General features: G+C 43.2%; 2 protein-coding genes across 2 annotated transcripts in view; one reads left to right on the top strand and one right to left on the bottom strand.

Annotated features, from left to right (window-relative positions):
* TTC7A (tetratricopeptide repeat domain 7A) overlaps nt 1-8,489 on the bottom strand; it is a 195,325-nt gene extending 186,836 nt beyond the window's left edge. Inside the window, exon 1 of the mRNA XM_056852546.1 lies at nt 8,419-8,489. The gene's annotated coding sequence lies outside the window, so the exon portion shown is untranslated. The remainder of the gene's footprint in view (nt 1-8,418) is intronic.
* Nucleotides 8,490-8,685: 196 nt separating this feature from the next.
* MCFD2 (multiple coagulation factor deficiency 2, ER cargo receptor complex subunit) lies at nt 8,686-16,810 on the top strand. The gene is made up of 4 exons (XM_056853278.1): nt 8,686-8,700; nt 13,364-13,519; nt 15,182-15,341; nt 16,352-16,810. Exons 2-4 carry the CDS (start codon nt 13,368-13,370, stop codon nt 16,481-16,483), a joined length of 444 nt encoding a protein of 147 aa, XP_056709256.1. The 5' UTR covers nt 8,686-8,700; nt 13,364-13,367; the 3' UTR covers nt 16,484-16,810.
* Nucleotides 16,811-17,565: the final 755 nt, after the last annotated feature.

Genomic DNA, 17,565 nt, shown 5'->3' with positions numbered 1-17,565 from the left:
AGCATGCCTATTATTTTGGGCGTGGAGGAACACAGGCAGGATGGTGCTTCAGTCGTCTTGTTTGTGGCTTCCTAGAGGCACCTGGTTGGCCACTGTGTGAACAGACTAATGGACTTGATGGGCTTTGGTCTGATCCAGCAGGGCCTTTCTTATGTTCTTATGATGGGCAGGGGCTCCTATACAACTCCAGGCAAGAGGGCTACACAAAAGACGACTTGAAGTTTCAGGAGAGGCTCAAGGAGAAGGAGGACAATCTTGACGCGAGGAGCCAGAATCAAAGGAGCTAGCTCCTTTTGCTTGGTTGGTTGGCTGGTTCAGCTTCAGAGTTTTTGCAATCCACTCCACCACTTCCCCATGTCCATCTGAGCTTGGCTGTCTTCCACCATTCTACTTGTTGTTTTTATTCTCCACCTGTGCACCTTGTACAAATTGCTTCCTTTTACTCTAAAGTGAGGGCTAAGGTACCCTGAGCAAGAGACATCTGTGCTATCCTGGCAGGGCTATTCATAGGGGACACCTAATACCGAGGAAGGTGCGTCTGCAACACCTAGGGTTGCCAACCTCCAGGTGATGGCTGGAGATCTTCTAATTACAAGTGATCTCCAGGTGACAGAGATCAGTTCCCCTGGAGAAAATGATAGCTTTGGCAATTGGGCTCTAGGGCATTGAAGTCCCTCCCCTCTCCAAACCCCACCCCCAAAATCTCCAGGTATTTCCCAACCTGGAGCTGGCAACCCTAGCAACACCACGCTCATCTGACCTCCCCTGAACATGAGGCAGTGTGCCTATTGATACAGATCAGGGTGTACATCCTTTCTGAGAACACTTTTAAACAGCTCTCTTCCATTTTCTGACCTGTGTTAGCCATGTCTGCACATGGCATAAATACTGCAAGAGAAGCAAAAAAAAGATACTTCATATGGTCCCCAAGCTCCACCTACCCCTTCCATCCCTCATCCCCCCCACCGTCATTGCTATGTGTGAGAGGCTTATCGTATGTCATGCCCATCATTTAAAAAAATGACCCACATCATTTTATTAAAAAATTCGCTTCTGGGGTGAATTTACAGCAGAGAAACCCTAGGAGGGGAGTTGCTTGACTCTTTTCTTGCCTGTTGTATTTCTCCCCTGAACTGCCCTCCCAGAGGGGTTCCAGATGTATCTTTATAAACATACATCTGGAATTCCATATGTTAAAAAGCAACTGGGAGGGATTCTGAGTGAGAAAATGGCAGCAGCGGTGGGGGGGGGGTTTAAGCACCCTCTATCCCTCCTTCTGCTTCTCTGTTTCAATTTCCCTCCAAAAACTGCTGAGCTCTTTTTAAGAATGCCACAGGGGAAGTTTGTTTTTAAACTGTGGATTCGGGCCCAAAAGTGAGTTGTAACTTTCTGGCAGGCCAGGAGGAAGAACTTGGTGAGCTGGGAGAGGAGGTTTTGGGAAACGCTAGGGTTGCCAGGCCACCGGCAGGGGAATGGAGGGAGTGGGCTTGCCAGGTCCAAGCCGGGAAACACCTGGAGATTTGAAGGTGGAACCTGAGGAGGGCAGGAAACTCAGTGGGACACAATGCCAGAGTCCACCCTCCAAATAGGGTTGCCAACCTCAGGTACTAGCAGGAGATGTCCTGCTATTACAACTGATCTCCAGCCGATAGAGATCAGTTCACCTGCAGAAAATGGCCGCTTTGGCAATTGGACTCTACAAGTGGGCCACACTTCAAAAAGCCTGAGAACTGCTGGCACAGGGACTGTTATGTGCATCCAGCTGCATGAAGAACTCTGGAAAACTTGAACTCTTCCATTCTATTTTGTCATATTTTGCTTAGTCCTAATAAAAATATTAATGTTTTTTGTATTTTTCTTTGCAATCTCTATCTTTGCAATCCCTGTTTATGATCTGGGATGCATCTTTGTATCCTGGGTAGGGGTGTGTGGGTTTCTTTTCTTCTTCTGCTAGGTAATATAACCCTGTTTGGCTTCTATTGGCTTTACCTACTGTATCATCTAAATCAGTGGTTGTCAATCTGGTGCCATATGCCCCCCCCCCCCCCGGCGGGGCCCAGGATATTCCAAGGGGGCCATAGGTGAAAATTGCGTAAATGAGACTAGAGGCCACAGAGGGAAATGAGGTGAAGAAAACAGAAACACATGAAAACCTAACACATGACTTTCTTCATTGCACTTCTATGCATTGTTTACAACTGTGGATTTTTGCATCGCTGTAATCTTGTGCAACAGTGGTAGAGGCTTTGTTCTCCCTTGTATGTGAACATTGTTGTTTATTAGCGTGTCGTATTCCCTTTTTGTGGGGTATTTTTGTTTTTGTTTTTTGTTTTGTAAATTTCAGCTTTCCAATAAGAACTGCATGTGTGCATTTTGTGTGGCTGTTTATGCTTCTTTGTTCCTGGCTACTTACAAACAAAACATTTAAATAGCAACCTTTCTACCAGTAGGACAGGGGGGCCACAGGAAGGAAACAAGTTCAGAAGGGGGCCACGGTTGGAAAAAGGTTGAGGACCACTAATCTAAATTAACCTCTACTTTTGTTAATAGGACTACCATGTTTTCCTCTGCTCTAGTACTTCTGGCAGATCTGTGTGTTCTGTAAGACATTAGGAAGCATTTGCCCAATTATTCGTTTATATCTTCAAATGAAGACTGCAATTTTTTACTTTTCATTCCATAAAGTTTGGGTGCAACATTAAACCATTTCCGCCTAGGTCACCTAACCTGATTAAGTTTGCATCACATCCTGGATTCCGTGCCACAGGCTTTAGCCAACAAACTTTCCCGTCACAGCCTGAAATATCCTTTTTCTGTCCCTTCCCCTTTTTATGCTGAACATTCAGCCTGATGAAGAGTTCCAGAGAACTCAAAAGCTGGCACACTATTTTGTGATATTTGTGTTGGTCCTTTAAAAAGATGTTCGTTTATATATGTAAGTTGTACTTAGCTATTAAGAATATTTTGTAAGAGAGCCAGTGTGGTGTAGTGGTTACTGTACCTGACAAGGATCTGGGAGACCCAGGTTCAAATCCTCGCTCTGCCATGTATCTTGCCGGGTGATCTTGGGTCAGTTACTATCTCAACCCAACCTACCTTAGAAGTTTGCCATTATAAGGATATAATGTGTACTTTGGTCAAGTTACATATCCTGCCAATATTTGTGTTGCACTCAGATGTAGATATTGCTGTATTATTACCATATAAGCTGGAGAGTGTAGCTTAGAGAATGTGATGTAGCCAAGGCCATAGAACAAATATTTGGCAAAGTGGAGACTGGAAGACAGAAAAAAGGGGACACCTAAGAATCTTATCCCACAGTGATACTTCAGGCTCACCTATATGGGCCCAGAAGGCATACCACAGGGGTCAGCAAGTTGAACAGGAAACTTTTATCCAGTTAAACAGTTCTAGCCAGTTCTCCCTTTATTGTTTGTAGTCAGGTATGTACATCTTAAAAGATAATACACATGCTCTGTCAAATGGTGTTTTGCGATACATGTCAGTTGTGCTATGATGATGTCCTTAAGGGAACAGAATCCTGCTCTAAGATGGATCTGCTAATCCTTAATGGAGAGACAGATTTTCACTCATTCACTTGGTAAATGCTTCAGTTCCATGCTTGCACTGCTATGAACTCTTACATTTTTGTGGTTATAACCAGAAGTGGTTGTGTCAGACAGGAAATGCTCACTGTTTAACATCTCTGTGCAAAGTGTACGAGCAATTAGACAAGTCAACAGTTTATTATGCAGAGAATTGTCCCCCCCCCTTTCAGCCCCAGCCAACTTGGCAGTTACTAATGAAGGATTCAGCGGAACCACGATTTCTGAGAGTGACTGAGCAAAAGAACTGAACCACTGTCAAGACATGGGCTCTCCCCCAGGCAAAAATGGAATGACAGACAGTTAAAGCAGGGGAGGTTATGATACTAGATGACAGGACATTGGCAGGGCCATGAAAGATGCTGGAGAACAGCACTGGGTAACACAAATGACACCAAAAAGGAAAGATTCGTGTCCCATAAGCAGGGTGGGATCCTTACAGAAATGGAAATTCAAACTGGAAAAGGTGGCAAAAACGAACTTCACATTCATGCCTCAGAGGGCCAATTCATGTTGCAAAGTCCACATGGCAAGCCACATGTCTGATCCAAAGTCCTTGTGACCACATATCCCCCTCGTGGACTTTGTCATGGGTGAATCAGCCCTGAGCTGTGAAGCAATCACCTGTCTCCCCATGCAAATGTTAGAGGGAGTGCAGGAATCCTTCACTTTAAAAAAAAAAATCCCACACTTCCACTGAGGACTGCTGGTTACCATATGGTTCTCCCCTCTTCCATTTTATCTTCACTTGAACTCAATTACTTAGTTTAGGCTGACAAAGTCACATGGAGAGCTTCATGGATTGTTGGAAATTTGAACACAGGTCTAGCATTTCCAGTCTCCAGGTGTGGCCTGGAAGTGTGGCCTAGAGATCTCCCCGAATTACAGCTGATTTCCAGACAACTGAGAGCAGTCCCCCAGGAGAAAATGGATGCTTTGGAGGATGGATTCCATGACATTATACCTTGCTGAGGTCCCTCCCCAGGCCCTACCCTCAAATGTCCAGGAATTTCCCAACCTGGATTTGGCAACCATACATGGATCCCCCAGTCCTACCATACCACACTGGTCTCCTGGAAATGGGCAGGTGGCTAAAATCAAGAGAACCAACGTAGTATAATGTTTAGGGTATCAGAATAAGATCTGAGATCAATTCCCACTCTACCATGAAGCTCAGTGGGTGATCTTGGGGCAGTCACTTTCTCTCTGCCCAACCCACCTCACAGGGTTGTTATGAAGATAAAGTAAAAGAAGGGAGAATGATGTAAGCCTCCCTGAGCTACTTGGAGGAAGAGTGGGATTAAAATGTAAATGTAAATAATAACAGTTTCTTGATTAGAGGATAAGAAACAGCAAATTTTGGTATTCCTACTAAGAATTTTTAGAGGATGTTTCAGTGTTTCCAGTGTTTCACAACCTTCATAGGGTTGCCAAATCCAAGATGTAAAATTCCTAGAGATTTGGAGGTAGAGCCTGGGGAGGGTGGCTTTTGGGGAGTGGAGGGACTTCATTGGGGTGTAACGCCATAGAGTTCACCCTCCAAAACAGTCATTTTTTTCCAGAGGAACAGATCTCAGTAGTCTGGAGATTGGGTGTAATTCTGGGAGATCTCTGGACCCCACCTGGAGGATAGCAACCCTTTGAAGGTATTATCCCCTTTATGAGATTAGAGCAGTTTGCCTAAGGCTACAGTGAATTTATGGCTACAATGAGATGGGAACCAGTAACCGCCTGGAGCACAACTCACTCTTCAAGATGTCAGGAGCGGGCCTGTTCGGCTCCTCTGAGGTGTTATGACTTTCTCGTAGCTGCCTCGCTTTGTTGTTCTAACCGACACTTTATCTCGTGCATTCCTCTCCCGTGGGAAACTGAGTTACTATGCCAACCTGATTTGCGCCAACCAGCCATTCTTGGCTTAGTTAATTTGAAAGCACTGTTAACCCGTTTGATTTCCAATAAAGTCAACTTGCCTTAGGACCACCTGTTTGGGTTGTTGCTTTTGGGGATTCTTCAGGCCAAGGGCTTACACAAGCTACGTTAGGCTACACTAATGCATATTTTCTTAACTAGAGAAGTACTTACCAGTATTAATTTCCCTTTTGATGCATTCTAACTTTGTTGGCTCACATTCTATTTACTAATTTTGGCTGTTCTGTGACTTTCTGCATCTGGTAATATATCGTAATTTCCAATTAAAGTTGATTAACTGCTTAAACAAATGACATGTGGAACACTGTATACTTGGGTGGGTGGGGCCTTTCATTTTTATAGATCTGAATGCCTGGAAATTAGAACATAGTTAGAACAGCTGCAAATTGAGGCCTGGGCAGTGTTGCCAACCTCCAGGTACTAGCTGGAGATATCCTGCTATTACAACTGATCTCCAGCCAATATGGCAATTGGACTCTATGGCATTGAAGTCCCTCCCCTTCCCAAACCCTCCCCTCCTTAGGCTCCGCCCCAAAAACCTCCCGCCGGTGGCAAAGAGGGACCTGGCAACCCTAGGCCTGGACCTCCTTGGCATGTTAAAAACACATGTATCAGATCTGCATGCAGAGTATATTCAGCTTCTTTTTTCTATTTTTTAACAGAACATCAGTCATGTGACTATTTTTCATTTACATGAACGTAACTAATTACTTATAAAGAGCTAACAGTGGACTGTATGCTGTAAACTACAGCCACATCTGTTCTGATAGAGATTCTGCAGGATCCATAACATACATTTTTGGAATTATAATACCCACCTGGTGTAGTAAAGAAACAGATCAATAAAGCCTGAATGAAATCAAAAGATAACCTGATATAAGATAGGCCCAAATGAAACAACAACAGAACCCCACTGGTGGTCACATACAGTTTTCAGCTCTCCTCAGTTCAACCCATCATTAATTACCTACAACCTGTGCTGGACAATGATACTCCTCTCTCACAGGCATTGGGAGGCAAACCTTTTCTTGCCCGCTGACAGCCTCTCATCTTTAAATTCTCATCCACAACAATGCCCTGCCTAACATGGACCCGGATTCTGAGACTAGGGCCTGCCAAGATGCCATCACAATCACCGGACCTAATAACACCAGGCATACCATCTCGGGTTCATTCACTTGTTCATCTCCCAATGTTATATATGCCATCAAATGTCAGCAATGCCCTTCCACTCTCTAATGAGACAAATAGGTCAGTCCCTACACAAAAAGAATAAATGGACATAAATACGACATGAAAAACCCCAACACTCAAAAACCAGTGGGGGAACATTTTGATGAGCCAGGTCATTCCATTGCTGACTTAAGAGCGTCAGTCCTCAAATAGAGAAGCTCCACAGGGAGATAACATGAGATTGTTGAACTTGAGCTCATTCACAAGTTCAGAACAATGGATCCTCCCAGGGCTGAATAGGGATATAGGATTCTTATCTCGCTACAGATGCCCCTCCCATCCCCATCCTCCATCCAATGAATGACCATTCTAATAAGATGGGGGTGGGGGAGAATAGTGCCGACAACACCACAAAAAACAATTCGGTAGCCAAGATGTAAGATCTACAGCAGTTGAACACAGGGCCGGATTTAGGTTTGATGAGATCCTAAGCTATTGAAGGTAATGGGGCCCAACAAATTGGCGCTGTTTTTTGTGTTGAATATATGCTATATGGTAATTTATGGACCTAATAGGTATCTAAAGCCATTTGCACATAACAAAATATGTATTTTATCAAAGTAATTGTTGAACTGAAATACAATTAAGAAGTATTTAATATAATATAATGTAAGAAAAATATTTAATATAATTATAATATTTATATATAGTGTTATAGTAGGAAGTGGGGGTAATAGGGAACTGTACTAGTAAATAATAATATAGGCCTACTACTACATAATAAAGATGAATATTTTTCTAAAGTAATTTTATAATGGAATCAAAATAAATAAATTATGTATTACATGAAATCAATCAGTAGGCATAAAACTCATACCCTTAGTCTATGCTGCCTGATCATCAGTCTACAAGCACTCTTTAATATTAGATAACAGGTACAACAGCTTGACCTACATTCAACTGTGCTGCACTGCAATCTGCAGCTGCATGCTACATGTTGCCATGCAACCAGTCCATGCAGAATGTAGGTACCCTATATGTAGAAATGAGCAAACCAGTGATATTTTAGGGAGCAGGCTAGCAGGCGGGTCCCATTACTTACATCATAGGAGCCTACACAACACAAAACACTGTTGCTGTATGTAGGTTTTATTTTATTTGTTTTTTATCTTATGTTTTGGAAATGTACATCCAGGTTTTTTTTTCCTTTAAATTTTTTTGGGGGCCCCCAAGAGAGCGGGGCCCTAAGCTATAGCTTGTTTAGCCTATCCGTAAATCTGGCAGATTGTCATTCTGTTGTTCTGAGAGCTCTCCAGCCATCTCCTCAAGGTTGAGGCAAAGATTGCACAGGTACTAATATAGTCAAGTTAAAGGGAAAATAGTACAAGGCTCGCAATTAGCTGCAAAAAATGTACTCAAAAGGGCAAACAGTGAAAAGTGTAAACATACATCAAGGGAAACTTATCAAAAACTAAAACGGACCAAGTATAAAGAAACAAAGTAGCAATATTACTATAATAACTAGCTATAATGTATAACAAGTAAGGAGTTCACAATTAGTCTCAAAGAGACTTCAATAAGTCCATATGTGCTTGGCTTCTTAGCAGACCTAAGGGGAAACTTAGAAAAGGGGGCGGGGCCTTCGTAGTGACCGGGGCGGAGACAGGGAAGCCCTTGCTCTGCAACGGCACTGGAGAGAGAGAACGCAGACTTCAAAGGTACGAGCCACGTCATGAGGAGGGAGGGGCCTCGTCCCTCGAGGAGAAGGGGGCGTGGCATCACCACCCCACCTGCACAGCTTCTCCTTCCACGTAGAACTCCAAAGGGAAGGCTAGCCAATAGCCCGCGAGGGGGGGCGTGGAAGAGTGACGAGTGCCGGGTTCAGAGGTGACGGAGAAGGAAGGATGGTGGCCTGGACAGTCCAATTCCATCCACGCCGTTGCATGTTAAGGGAGGCGTCGTAGCTGCGAATAGACGGTGATTCAGGGAGCAGGTGAGGCTGGTCGGTGTGGGGCGAGCGCGGAGAAGAGGGTCTCGCTCGGGGGGGGGGGAGCGTCAAGGGGTGCGGAGCCCACGTCCGTCCTTCTGCCCCACACTGATTCCTGGTCGTTTAGAAGGGGCGATCCTCCGGCTTGGCTGAGGCGGCGGCGGCTTTATTTCAGGCCCCGGTAAGCTGCCATCGCCGTTGAAAGTGGCGGCTAACTTAAAACAAAAAAGTCAAGCAGCCCAAACCCGCTTAAAAAAAAAAAAAAGGATGGAAATTAGCAAAACTTTCACAACACGGTGTGGAGTCCAATGGAAAGGTGATTCACGTGTGCTTTGATAAGGTGCACTGCAAAATCTCGGGTATTGGGTCAGGGGAGTATTGAGTGAAATTAGGTTTGTGTTTTGTTTTTTTAAGATAAATGACGCGGAAGGAAAGTAAGTGTCATACTTAGGTTAAAAACATCCTCCTCCTTCTTTGGAGTTATGATGCATTCCACCTGCTGGTAAGAGCTTGTCAGGTTTGGTTTGCCAGCCAAAGATGGTATAAGCAAGCTGTCTGGGTTTATTTATATATATATTGATCCTTTAAAACATTGGTGCGGGGAGTAAAATAACTGAGCCCTGGGTTTTTAGAAGTAAGGCTGATGATGAATGTCTAATTTGTTACTATGCCTTGTAAAATCATCACTTTGGATGCAAGCAAATAGACATGAACAGCATTGCTATCACTCGGTATGCATTTAACACCTTACAATTTTCACATGATGTTTTGCCCCTGCAATATAAAAATGGCTTCAAGATGTCCTCTGCACCCCGGGGAGGTTATGAGGCTAAATTTTTGCATAAGGCAAACAATACTGTTGTAGCCAAATACCAATACAGCATGATTCCTGCCAACCCCTTTATTGGTTGCAAATGTAATGTTCAACAGCAGCAGTACACATTTGGGAGGGGGATAGGAAGAGTTGGAGGGTAAGGAAAAACTGATATCACGAACATAAATTTTAAATGTGGCCTAATCGTAAAGGTTATTGCTACACAGTGTTATCTTTTTGTTTGTTTACTTGTGCACACACCCACCACATTACTCATCTAACCAAAGGTACACATAGGTATTTTAAAGGCCTGTTCACGCTCTTGGCTCTGAGCAGACTGCCATTCATAGCTGAAGTAGGACAGTTAACAGCTGTTCATTTGTGATTAAATTTACAGCAGTGATAGCAAAAGCAAACTATGACTAGAGATTACTTCTTGAGGAGCTGCTGTTTGTATTGTAGAGCATATGTAAAAGGATGCTGTCATGTTAGGGAAGGATAAAATAAACAGGTCTATGCCCAGTGTGGCTTATAAAATAAAATTAGTGGGAAATGATGAAATAATGGTATGGTCAAAAACTAGATACTTGGTTAAATGTTGGAATGTGACAATTGAATTAATCTAAATTTAGCGCAGTAATAAACTTGATATTAATTCAATAGAAGCAAATATTTCCTAACAGTTTAGGGATGTGCCTTGATTCCTTACCTCACATCCCTGACTATTTACCAGAGAAACATAATTTAAACCACTCCAGGAGTATAGCTAAAGCTAAAAGCCACAACTCCAAGTTACAGATGCTTTAATTCTACTATAATCAATAGTTTAAGAATGCATAACCATGGCTTGGGCTGCAGCCAGCTATTTTAAAATGAGGGTAAAAGCAGATACACTAGCCAAGCTGCTGTATGGTGGAACTCTGTCTGCTGACTTATCAGTAGTAGTTTGTTTGATGTTCTTGAGCATTCAGAGTGACCTTTCATTACTGGTTGGATGTAGTTGTGGAAAACAAATCTGCAGGAAGTAGAAAGCATAAGGAAATGGGGATGCTACAGCTATAAAATGCCCACTGTTTGCTACTCACATCTGTTTTTAAACTTTACATAGCTGCCTTTCCAACAATATATAAAATAAAAGGTGCTGAAGGTGACCTACAAATCACTTCCAACTGAGGAAGCTTAGACTCACAAAGGCCCAGTTCTTCTGCAGGGACAGAGACCGGTTCCATCCCCAGACTAATGTATTTTGATAGCTCTTGAGCTGCCCTTACATTATGAACCAGGCAGTGATCTGTGGGGTATGGAGATGGCTTGGGCATAGGGTTGCCGACCTCTAGGTGGTGGCTGGAGATCTACTATTACAACTGATCAGAGTTTCCTAAATTTTTCATTGTTAACACATTGACTAAAAAATTGGCCACCGCCACAGTGATCTCTACTGTTATGTGTTATGATTTTATGTTTGTTTTAGCTTTTTTAGCTGATAGTTGTATTTATACTGTTTTTTTCCTTCTTTGTAATATTGGATATGCCATTAAAGGTTTATTGATGAACTGATCTCCAGGTGACAGAGATCAGTTCACCTGGAGAAAATGGCCGCTTTGGCAATTGGACTCTATGGCATTGGAGTCCCTCCCCTCTCCAAACCCCGCCCTCCTCAGGCTCCACCCCCAAAATCTCCAGGTATTTCCCAACCCAGAGTTGGCAACCCTATTTGGGTGGTTGATCCAGTTGCTCCTCAACATCCTGTCAGTATCTGGAGTCTGCTTGTCTTCCTGGTATCCCATAGAACTGGGGTGTAACAAAGCTGCAGGGACAGCAGATGGAGAAAAAACAGTTGGTCATGTGTGTTATGCACCTTCAAGTTGCTTCCGACGTAAGGTGACCCTATGAATTAATGACCTCCAAAACATCCTATCATCAACACCCTTGCATAGGTCATGCATACATGTAAAACAGAATTGTTCGGGAGGACATTTTAATGAGGGGGAAAAGGCTGTAGCATAATTGAAAAGGGCACTTCTATAAAGGGAACATGACTGTAGTCTAGTCTTCAGTTTATTATATGCACTATCCTGCTCTTACTGCATTACATTCTACTTTTGGAATGCCATTCTTCTTTGCATTATTTATGACACGCCATCGTTTCTAAATTTTTTGAGTGCGTGTCCCTAGTCTTATTTGTTTGTTTGGTGTCTCATGCTATTCAATTGCACTGTTTTTACCCTGTGTAATCCGCCTTTAGTCTCAGTGATAAAGGCAGACTGTAAATGAAGCACCTAAATAAATAATACCCATCCTGAGGCTAGAGCTCTTTATAGAGTGTACTCTGTGATGGAGATGGCAGCGCAAATAAATTAGTTGGACACAATCACTGAGTACTCACAAAGTGGTGTGGTATAATTTTTCCAAGTAATGAGGGCTTGCTGTATGCTGATTCTGAGGCATATCCCACAGAACCTGCTGTGACAGGTTTTCCAAGCACATTGCAGATATAACCGCGTGTATCCACTCTGATTTGGATGCTGCTGTTCTTGTACAGGGTATTATGTTAGACCCACTTTGTCACCATTGCTCTGATTTGCAGCAGAGGATGTAGAGAGGGTGGCTGGAGGAGGCAGTTGTTAAAAGCTCTCCTTGGGTACAAACAGTTGGGTCGAATGCTGAATGGAGCAAGTTGCTGAAGTACCTTGAGAGCATAGGTCTTCCTGGATGACCTGGATTATTGAGAGCAATTTCAGTCTGGTTGAAGAGCATCTCCCAATGGCTGTGATTTCTCACCCACAGAAGTAGAGTGGGAGAGGCAGAGGGCACCTCCAATGCCTTGGTCACCAGGCCAATGAACCCTGTTTCGTCATGCTGAAGGAATGAACTTGCTGCACTGCTCCAAAATAGAGCATGTTCCCAAATTCACATCTTCATTGCCTGTCTGCAATAAATTTCCTTTAGAGGTAAATGTGCTTCAATGCCTATTCCAGTGTGCATCCAGATGCTCATTCTGGTGCAACTATGGATGGACTGAGGCTTCAGAATGAACTTTATTTGCCCCAAGTCTGACTGGCTGTGTGATCCCCATGTGGGCTGGGAATGCAGAGTGAATGAGAGAGAAACAGCAAAAGAACAATGAATGCAAACAGGTACAATAAACAGTAGAAGAAAATCAGAAAGTGTTTCAAATTGCTTCTTGTACAGTTCTTGCCTCAAATATGAGGCCAAAACTGTGGTGCAGGACTAGACGGAGTATCCCTTTAGTGTTGGGAAAGCAGTGGAGTTTGTGCCAGGGCCAAGCATTTCTTTTCGTTGTCTTTATGTTCTGCTTCTAGTAGTAGAAAAGAGCAAGAGTCCGGTAGCACCTTAAAGACTAACAAAATTTCTGGCAGGGTATGAGCTTTCGTGGGCTGCAGCTCACTTCTGAAGGTATCTGAAGAGGTGAGCTGTGGCTCACGACAACTCATACCCTGCCACCAACTTTGTTAGTCTTTAAGGTGCTACTGGGCTCTTGGTCTTTTGTACTGCTATTGACAGACTAACATGGCTACCCATTGTGATCTGTTTCTAGTAGGAAGACTATCTTGTGAACATCATGCTATGCTGCCAAATGCTGGGGTGTTTGCCTCTTTTTATTGGTTTGTTTTTATGCTGCGATGATGTGATTTTATAGCACAGTGTTACTTTTTGAGTGGCTGCTATTTGCTCTCTGAAGAGGCAGCATATAACTTTTCTAAATGAATAAACATTAATCGATTCACTTTAAAATGGTGTCTTGGAGATGTATAGTTTCACATGGTGTTGGCTGCTTAATTATTTTTATATAAAGAGTGTGTGGTTTCTCCCCCCCCCCCCATCTTTCACTAGGAACATGAAAACTATGCTAGAACCACGATCTTGCAGGATATATTTTCTCTGCTGCCTGGTACTGGGTTCCTTCATCTCTTCTTCAGCAGAAGACCACGCAGATGGGAGTCATCACCGAACTGGGCGCCTCGATAGGAACATGGTGCAAGACAAGGAGTACGTATTCTATACACAGAATAAACATGGGAATCCAATTTCTAGGGGGGGTGGATACATGGCAGTTGTGGTCAGCTCAGACACACTGCTCCTGTGAGGTTTCCCAGCTGGAATAAAGGTAAATAAATTCTATTTTAAAATAGAAAAATTGTCCCATAGCCTTTAGCAAGGCTATGCCAGCAAAATAGTTAGCGTAGCAATGCCGCAGCGTAAGGGGGCGTTCCCCGGGCGAAAGGGGTTAGGAATCTGTTCAAAGGGATTAGGAAGCTTCCAGGATGCTGGTGCGGGGAGCTCCGCCAGGACAACACTGGCATGGATGCTACACCATTGTCCCAGCACCGTGCTTACGTGTTGCTCTTTTGGGCCGGCATAAGTGCCCCTGTGCCAGTGTAAGGGCCCCTTATCACAACGTAAAGTGGCACTTAAAAAGCAATTTCCAAAAATGTTAAAGGTCAGTAAAAAGAACTTTCAAGCCTTATTGTTCCTATGTTGGATGTGTGTGTGTGGGGTAGATAGCTTCCTAATAAGGCATGTTGATTAACAAGTATGATATGTAGATGTCAGTGTGCAGAACATGACATGCAAATGATTGATGATATGCAGTAACCACGTGCAGATTTGATGCAGTTCCCTAACTCCTTATGTATATTTTTAAGTGTGCTTTACATACTGTTGTAGTTTCCTTCTGCCATAATTGGAAGTGTGACTAAGAAATTGAATCATCTTGCTAAAGGGCGTTTAAATGTAGATAAAGGACAAACAAGGCAAGATGTGATAGTAATGTATTAAATTAAGAACCATGTTGACTGGGGAACCTTTTTCTTATCTAACAAACAGAAACATCCAGCAAAATTGCTGGTTAGTTCTGCATAGGAAAAGGGAAGCTCTTAACAAAGGGCATGATTTAACATAGAAAAGCTTAATATTACAAAATGTGATGATAGCAACTTACTTTAATGGCTTTTTTAAAAGATTTGATCAATTCATGGTCTTGGATTTTCAGTGCCTGTTAACCAGGATGTTCAATGGCAGTATCTTTCTGGGTACCAAATGCTGTGGGGCAGATGGGATGACTTTTGCTTCCTTACCTTGTTCATGAGTTTCTGAAATGTATCTGGCAGGTGGCAGAAAGCTGGGCTAGATGAACCTTGATGCAATCCAGCAAAACAATTATTTGGGCCATCAGCAAGAGCTTAAGCAGCCTGAATAGCCCAGTTTGGCCCAAGTTCATCAGGGCTTGGGAGCTAAGTAGGGTTGGCCATGGTCAGTACTGGGATGGGAGACCATCAAAAAAGATTGGGGTTTGCTATGTGGAGGAAGGCAATGGCAAACCACCTCTGCTTGTCTCCTGCCTGGAACAACCTATGGATGGGGTTGTCATGAGTTGGTTGCGACTCAACGGCACTTTCCTCTTTTAATCGGGGCTTGGTTTGGTCCAATCATTGCAATTTGGTGAACGTGAATTGTGGTTTATAACTGCATTTATTATGACTTGGGATAGGATTGTTTTTCTTAATTGTGTCTAGGGTAAGTACAGTTTTGCCTAAAGTACAGGAACCATTGATAAGTTAGCGAAGCTATCAGGAACAACAGATGTGATCAGATCAGATGTCAACAGATGTGAATGAGTGTCTGTTTGACAGTTACTGTGTTATTTCTCAGTCACATCCTTGAAGATTTAGATGGTGTAATCGATAAACCGGAATCTGAGATGTCACCACAAGAACTGCAGCTTCATTACTTCAAAATGCACGATTACGATGGCAACAATTTGCTTGATGGGTTAGAGCTTGCTACTGCCATATCGCATGTACATAAAGAGGTGAGGACTGCTATTTAACAGGGAATATGAATGGTCCTTGGCAACAGCCAAGAATGATGTTGGAGTACATAAAATATTTTATGTGGTGTGTTATCTCTGTAATATTTTCGCATTATTTTAACGTGCTAACTCAAGAGATATCATTTTGGAATTGGAAAGATTCCATCCCAGGGCTGAACTACTTGTAATGTGGGAGATCAATTACTGAATTTCTCAACATCAGTTAAACTTAAAACACAGCTGTGGCCCCAGTTTAGACTGCAATTGAAGGGTGGAGTTAACTCCACCATCTTCTGTACTCTCTAGAAAGTGGGACCTCTGCACTGTATCGGGTCTTGTAGGAGGAAAGAAGAGGAACAACCCCAGTGTATTTCCAGGGATAGAAAGCATTTGCCTGCAATCCATGACTTTCTCACCTGCTACTGTAGCCCAAAAGGCCCCTTAAAGTGCTGTTCCTGCAGGTGCCAATTCCCCAGGAGCAGCATTTTGAGGGGAATTTTGGGCAATTAGGGGCAGGTGAGACAGTGGCATGCCACAAGCAGAAACCCTTCTGCCCATGCAAACACTATGGAGGATTCAAGCTGCCTCTTCTCTGCTCCTGCTTTTAGTTCCTAAAAATATAGCAGAAGATCTGATCCTGAATCTCCTTCATCTGAAGTAGCTCAACCCCAAACTGAACTTTTTAATCACCTGTGAGGTTGCTAAACTCTGCTGGAGAGCTTTGGAGAGTGCTGGCCAAAGAAGTGGGAAGAAAGCAAACACAAGTCTCTACAGAGGGTGGCAGCATTGTTTGGAGGGAAGGAACTGATGAGTTTATCATAGCTCTTGAGTCGAGGTCCACTCTGTCCCATTGCACTTTTCCCATCCATTTCCACTGGTTTTCTAGCTGCCACTGTAGACCAAAGCAACTCCCACGGCCAGAGTATGGAAAGGCCAGTCCACTTCTGATTTCGATGCAGCCGTGAGCCGGCTGCTTTGCCAAGACCCATCCATCTTGGTTTTTCTTGTAGGATGGTAGTGAACCCACCCAGCCCATGAAAGAAGAGGAACTAATTAACTTAATTGATGACGTCTTGCGAGATGACGATAAGAATTACGATGGCTACATCGACTATGCCGAATTCGCAAAGTCACTGGAATAGAGATCAAAACAAACAAAAAAACCATTCTTGTTTGTGTGACCCAGTACAATGTGATTCTTGACTGCCTCTCTGTCGTATGTTCCACTGTTTGGGCTGCAAAATGAATTGTAGGGAAATGTGTCAACTGTTTCTTTATTTCTTATGTGTTTGGGAGAGAAGTTTGTGGTGGGAGCCATTTGATCGCTTAACACTGTTGAGCAATAAGATACACTGTCCAAGTTAGCTAATCATTTGGCAGCGTTGGCTTAAAGGCTTAGTTCTAAAGACTATGGTCTGGCAACCACTTATCTCCAGAATACCTTTCAAGGGAGTTCCTTAAGCATGGGATAAGCTTACAGCCGTGTAATCACTACTTTTGAAGCATTCTTCAGTGTGAGTCCTTCAAAACCAGTGATTGCAGTGCTCTGATCAAGAACTTTGGTCTCCCTTTCTGTCTTGTAGAAACTAGTTCGAGCGCTGAAGTCTGAAACTTCATAACTAAGTTACAACTCACCATCCAATTCATGTTTCTTGTGAGTTCCTCATGAACTCTGCAAAAAATGGAATGTGCCCACAACCCAGGAAAAGTTTAAACCTTTTCAAAGCCCATGCCTTTCAGTGGAGAGGTTAAGTGCATGCTTAAATCTCTTCCCTTCAAATAGATATGAATGTTTAAAAAGTGCTCAAACTTGGGCTGGATAGTTCTCTGTAGGTTGGTTCCCATACAAGAGGCTACAGAAGGAGTTGACGAAGTAGATCTTTTCTCTGCCTTCCCTAAGCACCCTGTTGTTTGTTCCAAAACTCCTCCCTAAGGATCGGGAGAGTCGTGCAAGCGAACTGTGCCACAAGACAGGGTATATTGTTAGGCTTTCCCGATCCTCAGAGAGGATTTTTGGGACAACAAGGTGGGGAAATATCTGCTCTGCCACCTCCTTCTCTTAACTCTTCTGCTGGATCCTACTCAATATCTTTAAATAAAGGGTCGCAGTTTAGCCGTGCACCTGTATGTCAGGTGTTGCCCTTTTACTTTGTTTGTTGCCCTGCCCCAAATCCTCTTTACAGAAGAACTGTTTTTTTAAAAAATTAAGTATATATGTTACGTC

Source organism: Euleptes europaea, chromosome 7 (assembly GCF_029931775.1).
Source record: "Euleptes europaea isolate rEulEur1 chromosome 7, rEulEur1.hap1, whole genome shotgun sequence".
Classification (NCBI taxonomy): Eukaryota; Metazoa; Chordata; class Lepidosauria; order Squamata; family Sphaerodactylidae; genus Euleptes; species Euleptes europaea.
The sequence above is the reverse complement of the archived record's forward strand: the minus strand, read 5'-3'. Positions and strand labels throughout refer to the sequence as shown.